The 20,088-nt window shown below is 38.9% G+C and overlaps 2 protein-coding genes across 4 annotated transcripts in view; both read left to right on the top strand.

Annotated features, from left to right (window-relative positions):
- Nucleotides 1-9,481, top strand: part of LOC103507302 (serine/threonine-protein kinase MARK2) — an 18,365-nt gene extending 8,884 nt beyond the window's left edge. The window contains exons 2-11 of the mRNA XM_008471759.3: nucleotides 1,741-1,942; nucleotides 2,535-2,673; nucleotides 3,398-3,548; nucleotides 4,300-4,456; nucleotides 4,546-4,640; nucleotides 5,385-5,421; nucleotides 5,706-5,882; nucleotides 6,497-6,830; nucleotides 8,099-9,192; nucleotides 9,282-9,481. Coding sequence (XP_008469981.2) covers nucleotides 1,742-1,942; nucleotides 2,535-2,673; nucleotides 3,398-3,548; nucleotides 4,300-4,456; nucleotides 4,546-4,640; nucleotides 5,385-5,421; nucleotides 5,706-5,882; nucleotides 6,497-6,830; nucleotides 8,099-9,192; nucleotides 9,282-9,446 — 2,550 coding nt within the window. The 5' untranslated portion in view covers nucleotide 1,741 and the 3' untranslated portion in view covers nucleotides 9,447-9,481. The remainder of the gene's footprint in view (nucleotides 1-1,740; nucleotides 1,943-2,534; nucleotides 2,674-3,397; nucleotides 3,549-4,299; nucleotides 4,457-4,545; nucleotides 4,641-5,384; nucleotides 5,422-5,705; nucleotides 5,883-6,496; nucleotides 6,831-8,098; nucleotides 9,193-9,281) is intronic.
- A 2,398-nt stretch (nucleotides 9,482-11,879) lies between these two features.
- Nucleotides 11,880-18,486, top strand: LOC103507294 (histone H2A-like). Of its 3 annotated transcripts, none has more exons than XR_003390969.1 (3): nucleotides 11,880-12,013; nucleotides 17,799-18,326; nucleotides 18,412-18,453. XR_003390969.1 is itself a non-coding variant. In XM_017443260.2 (2 exons), exon 1 carries the CDS (start codon nucleotides 17,851-17,853, stop codon nucleotides 18,247-18,249), a length of 399 nt encoding a protein of 132 aa, XP_017298749.1. In that variant the 5' UTR covers nucleotides 17,711-17,850; the 3' UTR covers nucleotides 18,250-18,265; nucleotides 18,350-18,486. The 3 variants fall into 3 exon arrangements, 1 of the variants encoding a protein (XP_017298749.1); XR_541251.3 differs by lacking the exon at nucleotides 11,880-12,013 and adding an exon at nucleotides 17,556-17,704; XM_017443260.2 differs by lacking the exon at nucleotides 11,880-12,013 and having other exon boundaries at nucleotides 17,711-18,265; nucleotides 18,350-18,486.
- The last annotated feature ends 1,602 nt before the right edge of the window (nucleotides 18,487-20,088 follow it).

Here is a 20,088-nt window from a genome sequence, read left to right as displayed (position 1 = left end):
ACAGTAAACTCTTCTTATCCGCATCTTGAAGTTATCAAAGGATTCTGCTCTGGTTATCGTAAGAGATGGAATGTCAAAATTACTTTTCAGAACTTGCACTCCTCTTTATCTTTTTTTATTTTTTTTTACGTGTTTATAAATGGCATTGAAACACAAAGCCAGTGAAATAAGAACATTTTTTTTTAAAATTTTTTTTTATATTTTATTTTCGATTTTCAGGTTTAATCATTCTATAAAAAAACGAAGTGGGCTAAAGCCTGGCACAAAGATCAGTTAACCCCGCAACCAACAAGGTGCTCGCTAGTCATATTACCCGACTACTACAAGTGTCGGGTTTACTTACCCTGGCCAAAACAACGGCTCAAATATTAGACCTGCATTTAAGTATAGCGCCCTTCGCCCATACCCGCTGGAGACCCCCCGTGCATCGCCATCCGAACCACACGCCACGGCTAAAAGAAGAGGACCAGCACCGACACCCAGAAGAAGAATAAGAAAAGAAGAAGAAGAAGAAGAAAAAGAAGAAAAGAACAGGAGGGAAGAGTAGAAGAAGAAGTAGATCAACTAGCAGGTGAACATAAGAGGAACGGAGGTTGTCCCAGGGGAAGAAGAAAGGGAGGTTAGTAGGGGGGTTGTGTGTGTGTGCTGGTGTGTGTGTTGCCGTGCAATTTTGTTGATTTGAATATGTAGATTCATAAATATCGTAATTATTTCTTCACTAGTATTGTTTTTGTTTCTATTTATTGTTTTTTATTTCTATTTTTAGACATCCCCAGAGAACTTCAGATTTCCTTGAGTAGGCGCCACCAATATACAACGCCTGATTCGTAATTCAATTCAATTCTAGTTGAGTCTAATTGAAAGTCTTTGAATACATTACGACGTAGTTTTACATATATTACACACTCGTATATCTATGTCGATGAATGTACATGACTAGATGCTAGCCCACTTTATAAAGTTGATTGTTTTTCTTCAAAACCGAAGACAAAAACTCAGCTCAAGCTATCTAATATATAAAATTGCTTGTTTTTCTTTAAAGGCAAAGTAAGTTAGCGTAAGGAATACTTCGAATGCACCAATAATTCTGGTTGTATCACTGAAGTAACCAACGTTGTGTGTGGTTGGTATAAGGAAAAGTGGACAAGCTACCACCCTCCTCTAACCTCACTCAGACTGAGTGAGGGCCGGAAAAGCCAGTCACGCGAGTGGCCAGATGATCACTAACCACATCTGGATACTAACCACGCAGAGCATTGTTTAACTTCAGTGATGTTTTTTTTATGGTTTAAAAAAGATGAGTGTTTCACCGCCGTTTTTATTTCGTAGCAATGAAACAACTGCTACATTGGACGCATGTGGTCTGTGTCGTAGCATGCCCATCCCGTAGTATGCCTCTCATCAGATGGGCGAGAAGAGGCACAATACTCCCCATTTCGGTGCTGGGTCAACACGAGAACACCAGAAAGTAACCCGTTGAAATATTTGCAATCGAAAAACGAGTACAAATTTTTGTCGATGGTGGGATTCTTTGATTTATTTGTTCCCTCTTTTTTTTTTTAAACCAAGTCTAATTCCTGAAACAGTAGGTACTTACTTAGGTACATATTTTATTTTAATGTGTTCATTTGTTTATGGTGGACTTTTGATCAGAACTGGGTAAAATCTCATTGCAATTGAGGAGGCCCATTAGTTTTTTCCTCCCCCTGATACATACATATTGTGAACTTCAAATTTCAGGATGAGCAGATCAGGGAGTCGGTCCAGTGATGGCCATCCAACCAAAATTGCAGGCCTCTATGATTTGGAAGAAACACTGGGACGTGGACATTTTGCCGTTGTGAAACTAGCCCGTCATGTGTTCACCGGAGAGAAGGTGGCCGTCAAAGTTATTGACAAGACCAAGCTTGACCCCGTGTCGCAGGATCATTTGTACCAGGAAGTAAGTGTTGTTGTTTTTGGTAGTCGGGAATGTGGCAATGAGCAATTAGGTTGTTCTCCTAGCCGTCAAAGTTATTGACAAGACCAAGCTTGACCCCGTGTCGCAGGATCATTTGTACCAGGAAGTAAGTGTTGTTGTTTTTGGTAGTCAGGAATGTGGCAATGAGCAATTAGGTTGTTCTCCTAAGCCCAAAGTATTCTTTTCTAGTCAATGGCAATAGCATGTAGGTACACTGAAATTAAGCAATGTCACACATTGTTGGTATCTGAATGGGTGACATTTGAGACAATCATGTGCTGCTGGGTTTTTTCAGCTGCACTCAGGCTGGATGAGGTTAATGTAAGTAGGTAGGTTGCTGAATGGAGGGTAAAATCCCCAAAATTAAAAACTCATGTAGATATACTGTGATATTAAACCCTTTAAAATAATAATTATTATTGTCTCTCTTTTTCAGGTAAGATGTATGAAGCTTGTACAGCATCCCAATGTTGTGCGACTAAGGGTAAAATCCCCAAAATTAAAAACTCATGTAGATATACTGTGATATTAAACCCTTTAAAATAATAATTATTATTGTCTCTCTTTTTTTCAGGTAAGATGTATGAAGCTTGTACAGCATCCCAATGTTGTGCGACTGTACGAAGTGATTGATACCAACTCAAAACTGTATTTGATCCTGGAACTGGGTGATGGTGGTGACCTCTATGATTACATTATGAAACATGATGCAGGTAATTAGAAGGGGTGGATATGAAATTTTACTATGAAGTATGAACCCAGTAGTATAAACCTTGGTTTAGACTCAAACCCACTCAAAACTGTATTTGATCCTGGAACTGGGTGATGGTGGTGACCTCTATGATTACATTATGAAACATGATGCAGGTAATTAGAAGGGAAGGATATGAAATTTTATTATGAAGTATGAACCCAGTAGTATAAACTTTGGTTTAGACTCAAACCTTTGCCTTCTTGTCTAGGAATCAAAAGGCAGAAGGAGGAACATTAAAAAATAGGCTATTGGCAGCCCAACTCAATGGGAGGTGACAGTGTTTAGAGATTAAAACTAAATATATACAAATTGCCTTTAAGTCAGCCAATAGCAAATAACTATATCACTTGTGTTAAGCAACGCTGTGTGTGGTTGGTATCTGGATGGGTTATTGGCAGCCCAACTCAATGGGAGGTGACAGTGTTTAGAGATTAAAACTAAATATATACAAATTGCCTTTAAGTCAGCCAATAGCAAATACCTGTATCACTTGTGTTAAGCAACGCTGTGTGTGGTTGGTATCTGGATGGGTTACCATCTGGGCAATATTGCTGGCTTTTCCTAGGGTCACTTAAGCTGGGCTTCCAGGTATTGAGTGTTGACTCTAGAGTTCTGAAAATGATAGCAGGTAGCAATCTTCAACTGCAACAGTAATGTCAATCCATTTGTTCCTTTGTTTGCAGGACTGTCAGAAACATATGCTCGAGAATATTTTGCTCAAATAGTGCGGGCAATTTCATTCTGTCACAAGCTTCATGTGGTGCATCGGGATTTGAAACCGGAAAATGTTGTGTTCTTTGAACGACTTGGAGTTGTGAAGCTCACAGACTTTGGGTAAGTTGCAACTTGAATGATAGGACCTATTAGTTGGAACATGATCTACGTTCAGTGATCAGTAATCTCTGTACTCATGTGGATGCATTGTATGTACCTGCCCAATGGTGATTGGTGATGGGTTTGGCTGGTATTGATAAACTATTGTACATTTCATATCTATTAGGTATGCAGAAATGAGAGGTCGATGATTCATACTGAGTCATTAGGAACACAGTCGAACCTGTCAAATTGAGACCCATCTAAATGGGAAACCTGGATAAAGGGTGAAAAGGTCGTGACCTCTTCATTTGGAATTGTAATTTGGAAACACTTTTGTAATTACTAAATAAGAAGAAAGTAGGCCTTGAATTGTTTAAAATAAACAACTTTATTGATGGAAAAGAGTCAACATGTTTTAGCATCTCCTGATGCATAGAGTTGTTTATTTTAGTCAAGTGAAGACCTTCTTATCAAGTATTAATTATTACTTGACATGTTATCCCGTTTGAAAAGTTCATTCTTTTGTAATTGAGAACCCTGGATAATCAGGAGAAATTTGCCTGTCTCTAGACAGGTTTAACTGTATAAGGATTAGCCCCACTCTCTCTCTCTCTCTCTCTTTTTGCAAGGGCTATTGTTCCAAACTTTTGTTATTAAACTCATAAAATAAACGAGACTTTGTTTAGACTGCTGGGGTAAAGGGACTTTTTAGTCCCATTCGAGCAGGATAAACAAGGTATATGAGTATTCTATTCTATTCTGTTCTCAGGTTCAGCAACCGGTTCAACCCGGGTCAGAAGTTGGAAACCTCGTGCGGGTCTCTCGCGTACTCGGCGCCGGAAATCCTACTGGGTGATTCATACGACGCGCCCGCGGTGGACGTGTGGTCGCTCGGAGTCATCCTGTACATGCTGGTGGCGGGGCAGGCCCCGTTCCAGGAGGCGAACGACTCGGAAACCCTCACCATGATCATGGACGTCTCGGAGTCATCCTGTACATGCTGGTGGCGGGGCAGGCCCCGTTCCAGGAGGCGAACGACTCGGAAACCCTCACCATGATCATGGACGTTAAGTATCGGGTCCCGGACCACGTGACTGAAGAGTGTAAAAGGTAAGTCGAAGTAATATTAACCTTGGTCCCGGGGCCTGAAGGTTGTGAGAAAGTGGTTGGATATTTTAGTGGGTATGACTCCTTAATACCGAGACATACATAAATTCCACACTCCCTATATCAAAGGTTTTGACTTTTGATTTGGGCGTCTTCCTAAGATTTTCCCACCAAAAAAGAAAGGAAAAAAATGGGGTTGGTCCAGCAGTAACGCGCTTGCTTGCCATGCAGAAGATCCCAGGTTCGAATCCGACAATTGACAAAAAATCGTACTCGTTTTTCGATTGCCAATATTTCAAGGGGTTACTTTCTGGTCTTCTCGTATTAAATTCCACACTCCCTATATCAAAGGTTTTGACTTTTGATTTGGGCGTCTTCCTAAGATTTTCCCACCAAAAAAGAAAGGAAAAAAATGGGGTTGGTCCAGCAGTAACGCGCTTGCTTGCCATGCAGAAGATCCCAGGTTCGAATCCGACAATTGACAAAAAATCGTACTCGTTTTTCGATTGCCAATATTTCAAGGGGTTACTTTCTGGTCTTCTCGTATTGTTGACCCAGCACCTAAATGGGAAGTATTGTGTCTCTTCTCGCCCATCCGATGAGAGGCATACTACGGGATGGGCATGCTACGACACAGACCACTTGCGTCTAAAGTTGTTTCATTGCTACGAAATAAAAACGGCGGTGGAACACGCATCTTAAAAATAATATTAATTTAAAAAAAAATGACATTTAATTATATTCCAGACTGATAGGCCGCATGCTGGTGCGAGAGCCGGAGATCGTCCCGAAATCGAAGAGAGAAGGAAGACAGGATAGGAAAACGCCAACTCTGAGAACGAACCTTATACGTTCAGGATAAAATCCACCCCGGGCGTGACTAGAACCCGCGGCCTAGTGCATACGGGACACGCACTATCAACCAAGCTAACTAGGCTGGCTAAATTAAGTTTAAACAAATGCTTTTCTTTTCAATGAATTTAATTAATTCATTTTAAACAACAAATTTAATTCATTTGTGTCACATTGAATTTAAACTAATTATTTCCTTTTCTCTCTTTCCCTCAGGATGGAACCAGTGGGGGTGGTAGTCACGATCGCAGGGGCTCGCGCAGTGAGGGCAAGCTAAACCTGGCAGTGGCAGAACTGAGGCGAGAGAGTATTCTACTGAGTGAAGCTAGCACCGCACCCACACCACTGATGCTGGGCAAGACTTCCGCTGTGACCCATGTGGCTCCCGCACTGGTGAGTTTATATCTTTCTACAGTTTGTTACAAATGATCAAAGAAAAACTGGACAACACTTTAATTCTAATGTTCCTAAAATTCAAAAATTACCACAAAAAAAAAAAAACATGAGAAATATGTAATAACCGAGAGCCAACCTGGGTTGTGTGTTTAGTAGTTTTAGCACTTCGGACCTGGAGGTTTGTGGTTCAAGTGCAAGTCAAGTCATAAAATTCATCGAGGTGTATTGATCGGCACTTGTGTGACCCAAAAAAAAAAAAAAAAAAAAAAAAAAAAAAAAAACACGAGAAATATGTAATACCCGAGAGCCAACCTGGGTGGTGTGTTTAGTGGTTTTAGCACTTCGGACCTGGAGGTTTGTGGTTCAAGTGCAAGTCAAGTCATAAAATTCATCGAGGAGTATTGATCGGCATTTGTGTGACCCATGTGAAAAGCACTTTCCAGTCCACTTTTCCTTTCCTTTTAGAACAACACCCCAATAGTCTTTAGTAGGTAATTATTTTTAAATTTATTATTGAATCAAACTCCATACAGCAGAAGCTTTACCAAAATGTCCCTTTGCCTCAATTAGGGTTATAAACTAAATTTTGTCCTCTCCACTTTTCCTTCCAGGCCAAAACTCTCCCCTCCGCGCTACCTTCATCCTCGTCCCCGGCTTCGGGTCTAGCCGGTCTAGACGGCATCTGCGAGGAAGAGGGCGGCTCAAGCGTTCCCTCGCGCCCCAGCAGCGGCTTTAACGCGAGTAAACAGCGGGGCACCGTTTTCCGCAAGAGCCGCACGGCGAGTGTCTCGTCCAGTGAGGCTAGTGATGAGGATGAGGCGCGGCATAGTCGGCGAGGCTCGACTAAGTCGCTGCATAGGCGGCATGAGCCGCCCGGCCCCGGGGATAAGGGCGGCGGCCCCGCCGGCGGAGGAGGCGGCCCCAGTGGGGAGATGGCGGATAAAGGTGAGTTTTTTTTTCTAATTATTAATTTTTGAAATCACCGATCAAATTGTGAAATACTCCGGATCTGACACATTTGCTGATATGAGGAGGAAGACGTATGATAGAGTAAAATGGAGCTATAAACCATCTTAGAATTGAAACAAATCTTGGACTTCCTATGGTTTAGTACAGGTGTAAGGCGCCATTTCAATTTCCAAAAGGGAACCGGTTTCGTTTCCGAAAATTTCCTGAGAGAAAAACACACCTATTCGACTATTCATGAAATAATCCCAATGTAAAGTTGAAAAAAAAAAATACGGTTTCGTTTCCGAAAATTTCCTGAGAGAAAAACACACCTATTCGACTATTCATGAAATAATCCCAATGTAAAGTTGAAAAAAAAAATAATAAATAAATGAATAAAAGTTCAGAGCAAGTATGTGAAAATCTATAAGAAATATTAATGAGGGCTTTGAAGCAAGAACGACTTATTGCGCATAAGAATTAGGTAGTTTTATAGGTCGTTTTTGCATCAAACCCCTCACTTTGTAAATCATGTTTAGCGTCTAAATAGCTTCTCTCTGGTTGGTTCATTCTATCCGTCCTTTTTCTTGAAATCATTAAATTATTGGCATCTCTCAAAGTTTTTAGTGACGGGGGCGTATAAGAGATTACCCATCACTGTATAACTGCTAAAGTTTTTATTGTAATTGAGAACCCTGGATAATCAGGAGAAATTTGCCTGTCTCTAGACAGGTTTAACTGTATAAGGATTAGCCCCACTCTCTCTCTTTTTTTGCAAGGGCTATTGTTCCAAACTTTTGTTATTAAACTCATAAAATAAACGAGATTTTTTACTAATTATTAATTTTTGAAATCACCGATCAAATTGTGAAATACTCCGGATCTGACACATTTGCTGATATGAGGAGGAAGACTTATGATAGAGTAAAATGGAGCTATAAACCATCTTAGAATTGAAACTGATGGTGATGCTGATGATTAATTTTTGAGCCACCTGTCCGATTGATTTTAAACATGGCTCTGCTGTATGTTTGGTATTAAAGCAGAATACGTATTGGTGTAAGTAGGGTTAATTAAGTCCTGTGTCACTAGGACCTTAATAGAGATTTTGTGACTAGACACTTGTACAATCATCTTGGATAAAAATATAATATTCTTGCACTTCACCCTCATTTGACGGGAATCGTTTATTTTTTTTTCCTGAAGGATATTTTCTTCTTTTTTTTTTCCTCTTCTTCACACTTGATCTTTCTTTTCTTCCACAGATAATTCGTCCAACGCCGGCACCAGCCCGGACGCCTCATCCTCTCAGAATCCGCCCGGTGGCAATAGCAATCCCCCTGGTAGCACCAGCACGAGTGGCGGGCCGGAACACAACGCTCTATCCGGGCGTCACTCAAGCTCCCGGCATCACAAGCGCCGCTCCGGGGAGACGCGCCTCCGCGAGTCCCAGAGTCTGAATCGCATCACGGAAGTACAGGAAGATGTCGCCGGGCAGACGAGCTCCACCGCGCGGGAGAATAATGCCTTTCGGAACGAAACGGATTTCGCCCGGGGAGAGAGTGCCGACCGGGCAGTGTGCTTCAAGTGCTGCATGGAAGAGATGACTTCAATTGAGCGGCGATTGAACGTGGCGTGCGGTATCGCGTGTGGTGCGGTAGAGCCGAATAATAACCATGTCGAGACGTGTGGTAAGGACAGACCCGATGGTAGTGAACCGTGTGAAAAGGGAGACAGACCAGAGGATGGCCGGGTGAATGGTGATATGTGTGATGGTGTGCGGGAGAGATTAGGCGGCCCGTGTGAGGGAGATGGGGGGAGTGACCCGAATGTCGGCTCCGTGTCCCCGTCTGCCTCGTACAGTACCGTGGTGTCCTATAGTAGTACTTATAGAAACCTAACCAATGTATATAGTAGACATAACAAATACAAGTATATTCACAATAGTAATAGCGGCGGGGGTGGGAAGGGTAACTATCTGAGTTCGAGCATCTCGTGCAATGATATTCCGGACGATTGTCATGGCAACGGGGTGTCTAATGTCAACAATGAGAGTACAAATGTGGAATCCAGTGGGGGCGGGAAGAGTAGGAAGTTCAATACGATCACGCGGATCAAGAATCGGCACAACAAGGAGAACAGTGGCGTAGAGAAGTGTAAATCCCCTGGCAACGGAACAGGTGCGACCTCGAACGGACAACCCGCGCAACAAGTGGTCAACAAAAACAAAAAGTCCAACAAGAACACGCTGATCAATCGTTACCTTTACCTGCAGAAGAAACTCGTCCAGCCGCTGTTTGGCGGAAAGAAAACGGACGCCCTGAAAATGGGGCGGTTGTATAAAGCAAAATCTTGCTCCTGCAGAAGAAACTCGTCCAGCCGCTGTTTGGCGGAAAGAAAACGGACGCCCTGAAAATGGGGCGGTTGTATAAAGCAAAATCTTGCTCGGAAGTGGAGAAGACGTCGTGTAAGGAGGGCACTAAGATGAATGTTCTGAGTAAACAGACCCATACCATGCAGAGGTGTAGTAAACATGTGACCGAATGTACAGCGCCCCTCAAGGTGACAGCTAGTATTGTGAATATAGACCATAGGACGAGCACGGTCATATGAAACTGTCAAGGAAGCGGCTAAAGGTCCGTTCCCACTTGTTCGGAAGAAAATCGTGTCGTGCCTCGTGGGAACACTCTTTTAAATTACATTGCCTGCAAGGACATTATGTCATATTTCCTTTTTATAACTCACTGATTCTTTAAACATCTCTACTTTAGGGAATATCCCTAAAGTAGAAAGGAAAATACGTACCATTGACTTAGGTTTGAAGGTGTAAATAAAAATAAGCATGCATAGGTAAGTATACTTTGCTTCCTCCGTTTGTATTGACAAATTTCGTACAGGTATTTTCTTTCTTGATTAAGTAAAAGTTGAATTTATTTATTTAAGGATCTAAACTTTTTTGTTGAAATTAAAAATCACTCGTGATCATCTTCTTGGTAAGTATTCACTTCTGTTGCGTGTAAGCGAAACAAGAAAGTAGGTGTTACAAGAAATGTATTTCTTCTAATTCTTTTGTTTAATTTTCTGTTAATCCTGTTAAAAATAATTAGCGTGTTAGTAAAATGTAGCAACCTATAGGTTATTATTAAAAAAAAAATCAGTAAATGTTAAAATCTTAAATTAATACTTACAATTTCTGTTTTTAATGCATAAAAGTATAATATATTATTAATTATTTACTGTTTTAAAAAAATGAAAATACATGAAAAGAGAGAAAAAGAAATCAAATTTTATTGGAAAACTCTATTAATGGTTCTTTTTTTCCCCAGACCTCCACAGCTATGTACAGACTACAGACCTCGTACCCTTTATACTCTAACTCTAACCTACTACCTACCCACCATTCTAAAAAAATACTGAAAACACCTATCCAGATTCCAAACGGGCGGGAATCGAACCCGCGACCTAGCGATTGAAAGGCAGACGTACTAACCTTTCAGCCAACTAGGCTGGCTGTATTTTTATAATAAAGGGGGGTGGGGGTGCAATCTTGAAAGTTCAGGGTTCCGCAAAGATGTTCATCTTTTGAAAAGGGTTCCGCGGACCAAACTAATTAAGAAACACTGCTCTAACCTACTACCTACCCACCATTCTAAAAAAATACTGAAGACACTACCTATCCAGATTCCAAGTACCTAGACGCAGGTATCTTCTTGTAATATTATGCACCCCTTTGAACCTTTGAAGAGAGGACAGGATACGAGAACACCAGCCCGTTCCGAGAACGATCTTATCTGTATAAAGTTCACTCCCCGGGCGGGAAGCGAACCCGCGACCTAGCGCTTACAAGGGAGACGCGTTCGCTACCTTCCTAGCTAACTTGGATGGCAACTGCATTTTCTTCAGAATGATGAAAATCTACTAAATATCCGAACCTGCGACCTAGCGCTTACAAGGGAGACGCGTTCGCTACCTTCCTAGCTAACTTGGATGGCAACTGCATTTTCTTCAGAATGATTAAAATCTACAAAATATCTAGGTAGGTAGGTAGGTAGGTATACGTTTTGTTGTAAGTGAAAAAGTATTTTTTGTAAAAGTGCGACCTTTTGCGCTCAGATACGAAGTAAATAGTTAGCGCGATTATGCTCTATATATAATTAGCGCATTATTGCGCTTAGGTTCAAAGACAATGGAGCGCGATTCTAAGCTCAGATATGTACAAAACCATTACGTTTTGTTGTAAGTGAAAAAGTATTTTTTGTAAAAGTGCGACCTTTTGCGCTCAGATACGAAGTAAATAGTTAGCGCGATTATGCTATAATTAGCGCATTATTGCGCTTAGGTCCAAAGACAATGGAGCGCGATTCTATTAAGCTCAGATATGTACAAAACCATTATTATATATTATATTTATTGCATGTTAAGCAGCCCTTTCTTTACTGCTAAAGTCATACTAATTAACCTACTGTTAGCTTGGAGGGTGGCACGTCTGCCTTGTAAGCACTGGGTCGCGGGTTTGATTCCCGACCCGCGCGGATTTTATGCTAAACAGAGAGGTGGGGTTTGTTCTCGGAACGGCTGGATTTTTCCCATGAATCCCGTCTTCCATCTCACTTTCGGAACGATAAGACCTTAAAAACTCGGATTTAAAGTGTACCTTGAACTAGCCATCAGCAGCACGTGTTATCCACCCATCCAGATATCAAACACGCGACGTTGCTTAACTTCACAGTTCACAATCACAAATCTCAAGAAAACCTCTCCCATTTCAAAAGAGGTTTTTTAGTTGAGGGAAAAAGAGACCTTAAAAACTCGGATTTAAAGTGTACCTTGAACTAGCCATCAGCAGCACGTGTTATCCACCCATCCAGATATCAAACACGCGACCTAACTTCACAGTTCACAATCACAAATCTCAAGAAAACCTCTCCCATTTCAAAAGAGGTTTTTTCGTCGAGGGAAAAAGGGGAAAAAATTGACTTTGAGCTGGCAACACTGTTTTTAAATGAGCGGGAAAAATCAATCTTTCAAACCTTTTTCTTTTTTTTTTAGAAAAAGGGTCCACCAACTCATAAACCGTTTTTGATTTTGAGCGCTTTCATTTTTCTTTCATACTTGTTTCTTGTTTGTGTTCATTCCATATTCTTGTACAGTCGTTCCAACTTGATCTTATTAAACCCAAATAGATCCTTAAATAAATAAATTCAACTTTTACTTAATCAAGAAAGAAAATACCTGTACGAAATTTGTCAATACAAACGGAGGAAGCAAGTATACTTACCTATGCATGCTTATTTTTATTTACACCTTCAAACCTAGTCAATGGTACGTATTTTCCTTTCTACTTTAGGGATATTCCCTAAAGTAGAGATGTTTAAAGAATCAGTGAGTTATAAAAAGGAAATACTCCTTTCCCCATTTTCAGGGGTCTACTCAGTCAATGAGTCAGATCCTAAAACATGTAGGTACCTAACTCACTCTTCAACTCCCTATAGTTATAAGTAGTTGGGATCTAACTCATCGACTGAGTAATTCACTGAAAAGCGTAGTCATTTTTTTAATAACTCACTCCCTACATATCCCCAGTTTACATCTTACAAAAAAGTGCGGGCCTGTAGTTTTACATAGCAAAAACTTGCTGCAAATAGGGGTCTCTATTTTCAGGGGTCTACTTTGATAATAAAAAAAGTAATATTAGGACGTATTTAATTCATGTACCACCAAATTTTATTACACAAATATACTTTTATTAGGTAATTGAAATTTATATAGTTTAATTTTAAACAAAATCGATCGGAATAATTTTTTCGCTAGAACCAACGGTTTTCGAGATATTTGCCAAAAACTTAAAAAAAGTCACGAAAAATGACACTTACGCCCTTCTAGTTCCGCTATCCGTAAAGTCTCGGCTTGAGACTTTTGACCCCTTATTCAGGACACCATCCCGGACCTTTTGGGCAAAAAATCAGAACTTCATCATTTTTTGTCCGTCAAATCTTAATTTTCGGGCTTCGTTTCCTGGACTATAAAATCTAAATAAAATTCCAATTTCTATGATAAATGTTTGTTGTTTAGTTGGTAGGTAAATATAAATACCCTCCAAAGATTTTAAATTCAATTTAGTAATGGTTCTTTAGAGATTCTTCTTCTGTCCATTCATATTTTTTTCCTTTGATCATAGATACATACATATGTACTTCTAAAATATTGATTTTTATTCATCCAACTTTCTGTTAAACTTGGTCTCCAAGTTACTTGCCTATAGTAACCACAAAATTTGTTTTTGTTCTTTAAAAAATAAAATTTGTTTAGTCTATAGTTTTACTGTAAAAATATTGTTTTTGTAAATATGTTGAATATTTTTTCCGAGTAGATACAGTCAATTTAGAATATTTAGATCCTAGAACCAGTTTCTAGTTTACAGTTTGCTGTACTTTCACTACCTGCCTGCTTTTAAAAAATAAGAGATTTTCTATTTAAAAGCTTTCTGATGAAATGCTGGTTAGGAATTCAGGTCCTAAATCATGCTGAAAATCATACAAATACATAACTTTACCCCTCATGAGGAAAATAAAAATGGGTTTTAATCTTTAGAAATAAATCCATTGTCACACAAAAGCATGTCCCCTTCCTTTCAATTTTAAATCATCTGCATATTTGTGTCCATTTGACTGTATCTAAATTATAAATAATAAAAAGTTATCTTTATCAATAAAATCAAGTGTTTTTGGAATTACTGTCTAAAAGAGTTTCAGAGGACTTTTTACACTTGAGATTTGATAGAGGGAACATTGGATATCTTATTAAACCAAAATCAAAGGAAGACAGGACAAAAGAAATCCAGCCATTCCTAGAGCAAAGTTTGGTGGGAATTGAACACATGATCTAACACTTTTAAGGCAGGTGTGCTACCTTCCAAGGAAACTAGGCTATCAAGTTACCTTGGGACAATTTACAAAATATTAATGGTACAAAATTTTGAGTGTTGATCTGAAATGGGAGTATAAATTCAAATAAAGAAAAGAACACAGGATAAATTCCAATACAAAAAATAAAGAACACAAAAAAAAGTTTAATTGAAAAAAAAAAACATGAATATACAAGTAATCCTTTGGTCAAGCCTGAATAACAGAAAGGTGTTACATCGAAACAACAAATAATCATCCATCCTACAATCACAAAAACTATTGAAGACAGCCTGGTACCTACCCAAGTAGGATCAGACAAGAAAATAGTGACGGGCATTGGTACCAAGAAATTTAACAATGAATTCTAGCCAACGGCGATAGCACATTTATTGTTATCATTTTTTTATGTTGAATTGTATTACCTATATTGTAAAATTCTAATAAAGAATTGTATAATCTAGGCGCACTGCGCCAGGCCAAGTTCCGGCCTCAGCACGCCAGTGTGTATATTACACGAAACATTTCGAGCCATTTTTACCCCTATCATAACTCCGTTGTTGTTTGTGTTGTTCAAACTTTATGCCTGGCCAAACCACTCATCCAATTGCTATGAAACTTTGTGAACTTATTGCTTGCACTCCCGTCACCCGTGAATGTTATAGGCTTTTTTCTGGTTCGTTTTTGTTAAGCTATGCCGAGCAAGACCACTAAATGGATGAGTGACATGAACGGCCATGCCTTAAGGATTCTGGCTAGTTTATTTATATTTTTCATCAAAACCTCTGTGTCACTTTTAGTTGTATATGTACTTGCAAACTACAGAGGTTTTTCTTTTCATGGGGACACCTGTAGAAGGTTGTTGTGTAGTTAAAAGTGACTGAAATGCATTTCATTTTGAAGTTCTTGTATTTACTTGGGTACTATTTATAAAATTTAAAATCTAACCTGGTTCTACAATCTCATGTTGTTGAAGTTTTACACGAACATGATGGTTAATTTTGCGCTAGGATTTACGGTTTTTGAAATAATTTTGCAAAAAACCTTGAAACTCGCGACTTACGCCCTTCTGTTGCCACAACGGTAGGTTGTAGGACAAAATGAATGTAACCATTTTGTAGTGATTTTTTTTTTTTTTTTTTTATGATTTATTTCTGTCACTTGATATTATTACTTAATTCAGTCGACCTTGTTGGGGACGCCTCCTTAGTGCTGGTGTAAAGGGACTCTTTATATTAGTAGTCTGGTTATTTGAGCACTTACATTAGCACTACATTATTTGGCCACATGAGAGCCTTTGATGTCCCCCTTCCTTTCATTGCATTTTTATTTACAAAGATAAATACTTCTTTCTGTACATAGGTTTTTTATTTAATTTATTATGTATATACATGTTTTTTTTTTCTTTGTTGACTATTTTTGTTCTTCATATAACTGTTAGAGACATATTTCAAACTTTGAAATTTTTACACAACCTTTTTTTTTTTTTCTTTCTTTCTTTCCTTCCTTCACCCAAGTAAGAACATCTAATGTTAAACCTTATTATGCTGTTTGTTTTAGGTACCTACGTACATTAATTCAGAATATTATTTTCTTAATCCTTTGGAGTCTACTCACGCCTAACTACCTTCGCTCAGCGCATGAACGTCTCATCACTGTGTTTGATGAGAATAGGAAGAAATACGAGAGCTCATACTCGTGCCTGGCGAATAATAACAATGTCCTGCTCGATCAGAAGAAGAAAGAGACCCGGGAGTATCGGCGTGAGATATGGATTCATCCGGAGGATAACAAGTCAACACGACGGAACCAACTCATCAATGACTCCGACACCGAAGTAGAAGCAGAAGCCTTGGAGAAACTCGCCACCCTTTAATCCTTTTTTTACTCATATACATACCTATATTTTTGATTTATTGTTCTTGAGATGTTTATCAGACTTTATTATTATTTTTTTTTTCTCTCTCTTCGTCTTCGGAAAAAACCTTTTACACAAGTTTGATAGATTCGATTTGGAAGTAAAGAAATACATTGTTACTCTTTTTACATGTATTTTTCCTATGCTAAATGCATAGGAGAATGAGAAGTGAACAGCATGTATATTGAACGCATTTTCCGGGAAAACGGTTGCTCCTATGAGAAAGTGCTTATAGTCATTTTTGTAGAAAATTACGTCCAGAACATGATGGTTAATTTTGCGCTAGGATTTACGGTTTTTGAAATAATTTTGCAAAAAACCTTGAAACTCGCGACTTACGCCCTTCTGGTGCCACAACGGTAGGTTGTAGGACAAAATGAATGTAACCATTTTGTAGGGAATTTATACGGTTTTTGAAATAATTTTGCAAAAAACCTTGAAACTCGCGACTTACGCCCTTCTGGTGCCACAACGGTAGGTTGTAGGACAAAATAGAGGAGGAGAACTATCGATAGCACTATCGATAATGTTAAGTTGTTTTAATTTTACTAAAAAAAGGTCAGTTACTTTTCTGTTTGATTTTGGGGCTCGTTCAACAACGCTACTTTAGAATTGAAAAGCAATTATCTAATTTGGGTGAATCTAATTAACAGTAAAAGTTTCTATTGTAATGTAGTTTCGTAGAATAGGCCCCCTTGTCTTTGTTAAGTTGTTTTAATTTTACTAAAAAAAGGTCAGTTACTTTTCTGTTTGATTTTGGGGCTCGTTCAACAACGCTACTTTAGAATTGGAAAGCAATTATCTAATTTGGGTGAATCTAATTAACAATAAAAGTTTCTATTGTAATGTAGTTTCGTGGAATAGGCCCCCTTGTCTTGAACTTCTTCCCTGTTAGATGCACAGAGTCCCTTTTAGCTAGAATGTGAACTTAGTTTGGCAATCTGAGATTATTTGAATTCTCTCGTCGATTTCGGGACAGTAAGACCTTTGTTGTGACAAATCAGAAATCAGTTCCCTCTATCAAGAGAATCAATTCCTTAAAATGGTTCAGATTCTAGCCGAAAGAGGATTGTTAATTTTATTTTATTCATCAAGTATACACCGTATACAATTTTATTATTATTATTTTCATGTTAATGTTTACCAAAGAATGTAAGATTTCTTTTTAATTTTTATTATTATTATTTAATTTTGTGTTATTAAGTTATTATTTAAACAATTAATTTGTAACTTTGGAAATTATTTCCATTAAGAAAATGGTGTCTCTGATTAGGACAATCACATGACAGTGTTATGAAAGGAGACTCCCAATTATATTGCTACTAATGGGATTTAATGACGACTATGGAATTATTTCCATTAAGAAAATGGTGTCTCTGATTAGGACAATCACATGACAGTGTTATGAAAGGAGACTCCCAATTATATTGCTACTATATTATATTTTCGTGTCTAGAAAATACACTAGGTGTATTTTCCTCTCGGGAAATTTTCGGACATGGAACCGATTCCGATGGCGCGCCATCTTGGATTTCCTATGGTTTAGTACAGGCGCTATTTCAGTTTCCCAAAGGGAACCGGTTCCGATGGCGCGTCATCTTGGATTTCCTATGGTTTAGTACAGGCGCTATTTCAGTTTCCCAAAGGGAACCGGTTCCGATGGCGCGCCATCTTGGATTTCCTACCGGAACGATAAGACCTTAAAAACTCGGATTTAAAGTGTACCTTGAACTAGCCATCAGCAGCACGTGTTATCCACCCATCCAGATATCACAGTTCACAATCACAAATCTCAAGAAAACCTCTCCCATTTCAAAAGAGGTTTTTTCGTCGAGGGAAAAAGGGAAAAAATTGACTTTGAGCTGGCAACACTGTTTTTAAATGAGCGGGAAAAATCAACCTTTCAAACCTTTTTCTTTTTTTTTAGAAAAAGGGTCCACCAACACCAACTCATAAACCGTTTTTGAGCGCTTTCATTTTTCTTTCATACTTGTTTGTGTTCATTCCATATTCTTGTACAGTCGTTCCAACTTGATCTTATTAAACCCAAGATAAACCGTTTTTGAGCGCTTTCATTTTTCTTTCATACTTGTTTGTGTTCATTCCATATTCTTGTACAGTCGTTCCAACTTGATCTTACCCAAGACTTTCTTCTCTGTTTTTTGTGTCGCGTAATCTTTTCGCTTTTCCGTTCAACATGTCTGGCCGTGGTAAAGGTGGCAAAGCGAAGACCAAATCCAAGACCCGTTCATCACGTGCCGGGCTACAATTCCCAGTTGGTCGTATTCATCGTTTACTCCGCAAGGGTAACTATGCTGAGCGCGTGGGCGCAGGTGCCCCTGTCTATCTGGCTGCTGTGTTGGAATATTTAGTCGCTGAAGTACTTGAGTTGGCTGGTAATGCTGCCCGAGACAACAAGAAGACCCGTATCATTCCCCGACACATCCAACTGGCCATCCGTAATGACGAAGAGTTGAACAAGCTTCTAAACGGTGTCACTATTGCTCAGGGAGGTGTTCTGCCCAACATCCAAGCTGTACTTCTGCCCAAGAAGTCAGAAACCGCCAAGGGTAAATCTAACAGCCAGGAATACTAAACTGTCATGGCTCCACATTCTCATGCACTCAAAGTATGACATTGTCTTCTAGACGACATCAAGGGAAACCACTTTCAATACTAAACTGTCATGGCTCCACATTCTCATGCACTCAAAGTATGACATTGTCTTCTAGATGACATCAAGGGAAACCACTTTCAAAAACCTCTTTGGTTCATCAAGGTGACAGTAATATAAAGCCACTTTAACAGGGTCTAGAGCTGACTGCCACTGCCAAAGTTTCCGTTAAATCACCATTCACGGGTGACGGGAGTGCAAGCAATAAGTTCACAAAGTTTCATAGCAATTGGATGAGTGGTTTGGCCAGGCATAAAGTTTGAACAACACAAACAAATATTCATTTTTATATATTAAACTCTAGACTTGGAATGGGTACTACAACTTGTCAATTTTCTCAAGTGGTGATATTTCATGTATACCTAGAAGTACATGGAAAAAGCACATTGTTGCTAACCCTAAACCAATACAGAAGTTTCTGCAACACAAACCATTGGTTTTCCAGGAATATGACTGGATTACATTTAATATTGGTTAACATTACCGAAGTACACATATAACCTGAAGTGATTTAACGGAAACTTTGGCAGTGGCAGTCAGCTCTAGACTTTATATTACTGTCACCTTGATGAACCAAAGAGGATTTATATAGTTTTTTTTCCCAAAATTTTTGCAAGTAAAATTTCTTTGTACACTAATAAAATACGGCCTGTAGTCTACAATATTTTTTCTTTCTAAGATTCACAACATACTTATTTATATAGTTTTTTTTCCCAAAATTTTTGCAAGTAAAATTTCTTTGTACACTAATAAAATACGGCCTGTAGTCTACAATATTTTTTTCTTTCTAAGATTCACAACATACTTAAAGAAATACAGGATACTGTGAGAGAATGGTTTGAATTAGAGATATGTAAAAAGTGAGCGAGTCATACGCAAGAACTACTCTTTTCAGTGAACTATTCCGTCAATGGGTCAGATCCTCCTCAAAACTCAAACTTGTAAATAACTCATTCTTCAACTCTTTAAAGGAGTTAAAATCTGACTCATTGAGTGAGAAGACTCATAACTCACTCACTCTTTACACATCTCTAGTTGGAAGACAATAGAACAGAATACAGCTCGCTTATACTGCCAGCATAGGACTGAAAAGTCGCAGTCTAAACAAGGTCTTACATATTTCTGTATGGCTGGACTTCAGACAGAAAGGGCGCGGGTTCAAGTCCCAATTGTGGCAAAGAAAATAGTGACGGGCATTGGTACCAAGAAATTTAACAATGAATTCTAGCCAACGGCGATAGCACATTTATTGTTATCATTTTTTTTTTTATGTTGAATTGTATTACCTATATTGTAAAATTCTAATAAAGAATTGTATAATAATCTAGGCGCACTGCGCCAGGCCAAGTTCCGGCCTCAGCACGCCAGTGTGTATATTACACGAAAAATTTCGAGCCATTTTTACCCCTATCATAACTCCGTTAATTACGCACGTTTTGTTACGAAATTTGGACCATATGTTAAGCTATGCTTGCTTATTATGTCTGCGAAATTCCGAAGTTCTAGCTTTAGAGGAAGGGGTAGAAAAGGGGCCTAGAAAATCGCTTATTTTAAGACTGACTGACTGACTCACTCATCAAAATTATGAAGCACTTCCTGATGTCGTAGAAACTTGAAATTTGGCAGGATGGTAGTAGGTCTTGATGAGTAAGTAAAAGGAAAAATCTGAAATTTAGCAAATGTTGCACGCACCTGATGCCTATGAATGACCGAAGTTAGGCAACGTTGCGCGTGGTTGGTATCCGGAAGGGTGACCATCGT

This window comes from Diaphorina citri, unplaced genomic scaffold (genome assembly GCF_000475195.1).
Source record: "Diaphorina citri unplaced genomic scaffold, Diaci psyllid genome assembly version 1.1 scaffold304, whole genome shotgun sequence".
Classification (NCBI taxonomy): Eukaryota; Metazoa; Arthropoda; class Insecta; order Hemiptera; family Psyllidae; genus Diaphorina; species Diaphorina citri.
The sequence above is the reverse complement of the archived record's forward strand: the minus strand, read 5'-3'. Positions and strand labels throughout refer to the sequence as shown.

Coding starts and splice junctions, on each gene's coding strand:
- LOC103507294 (XM_017443260.2), top strand. CDS start 17,851: ATGTCTGGCCGTGGTAAAGGTGGCAAAGCGAAGACCAAATCCAAGACC.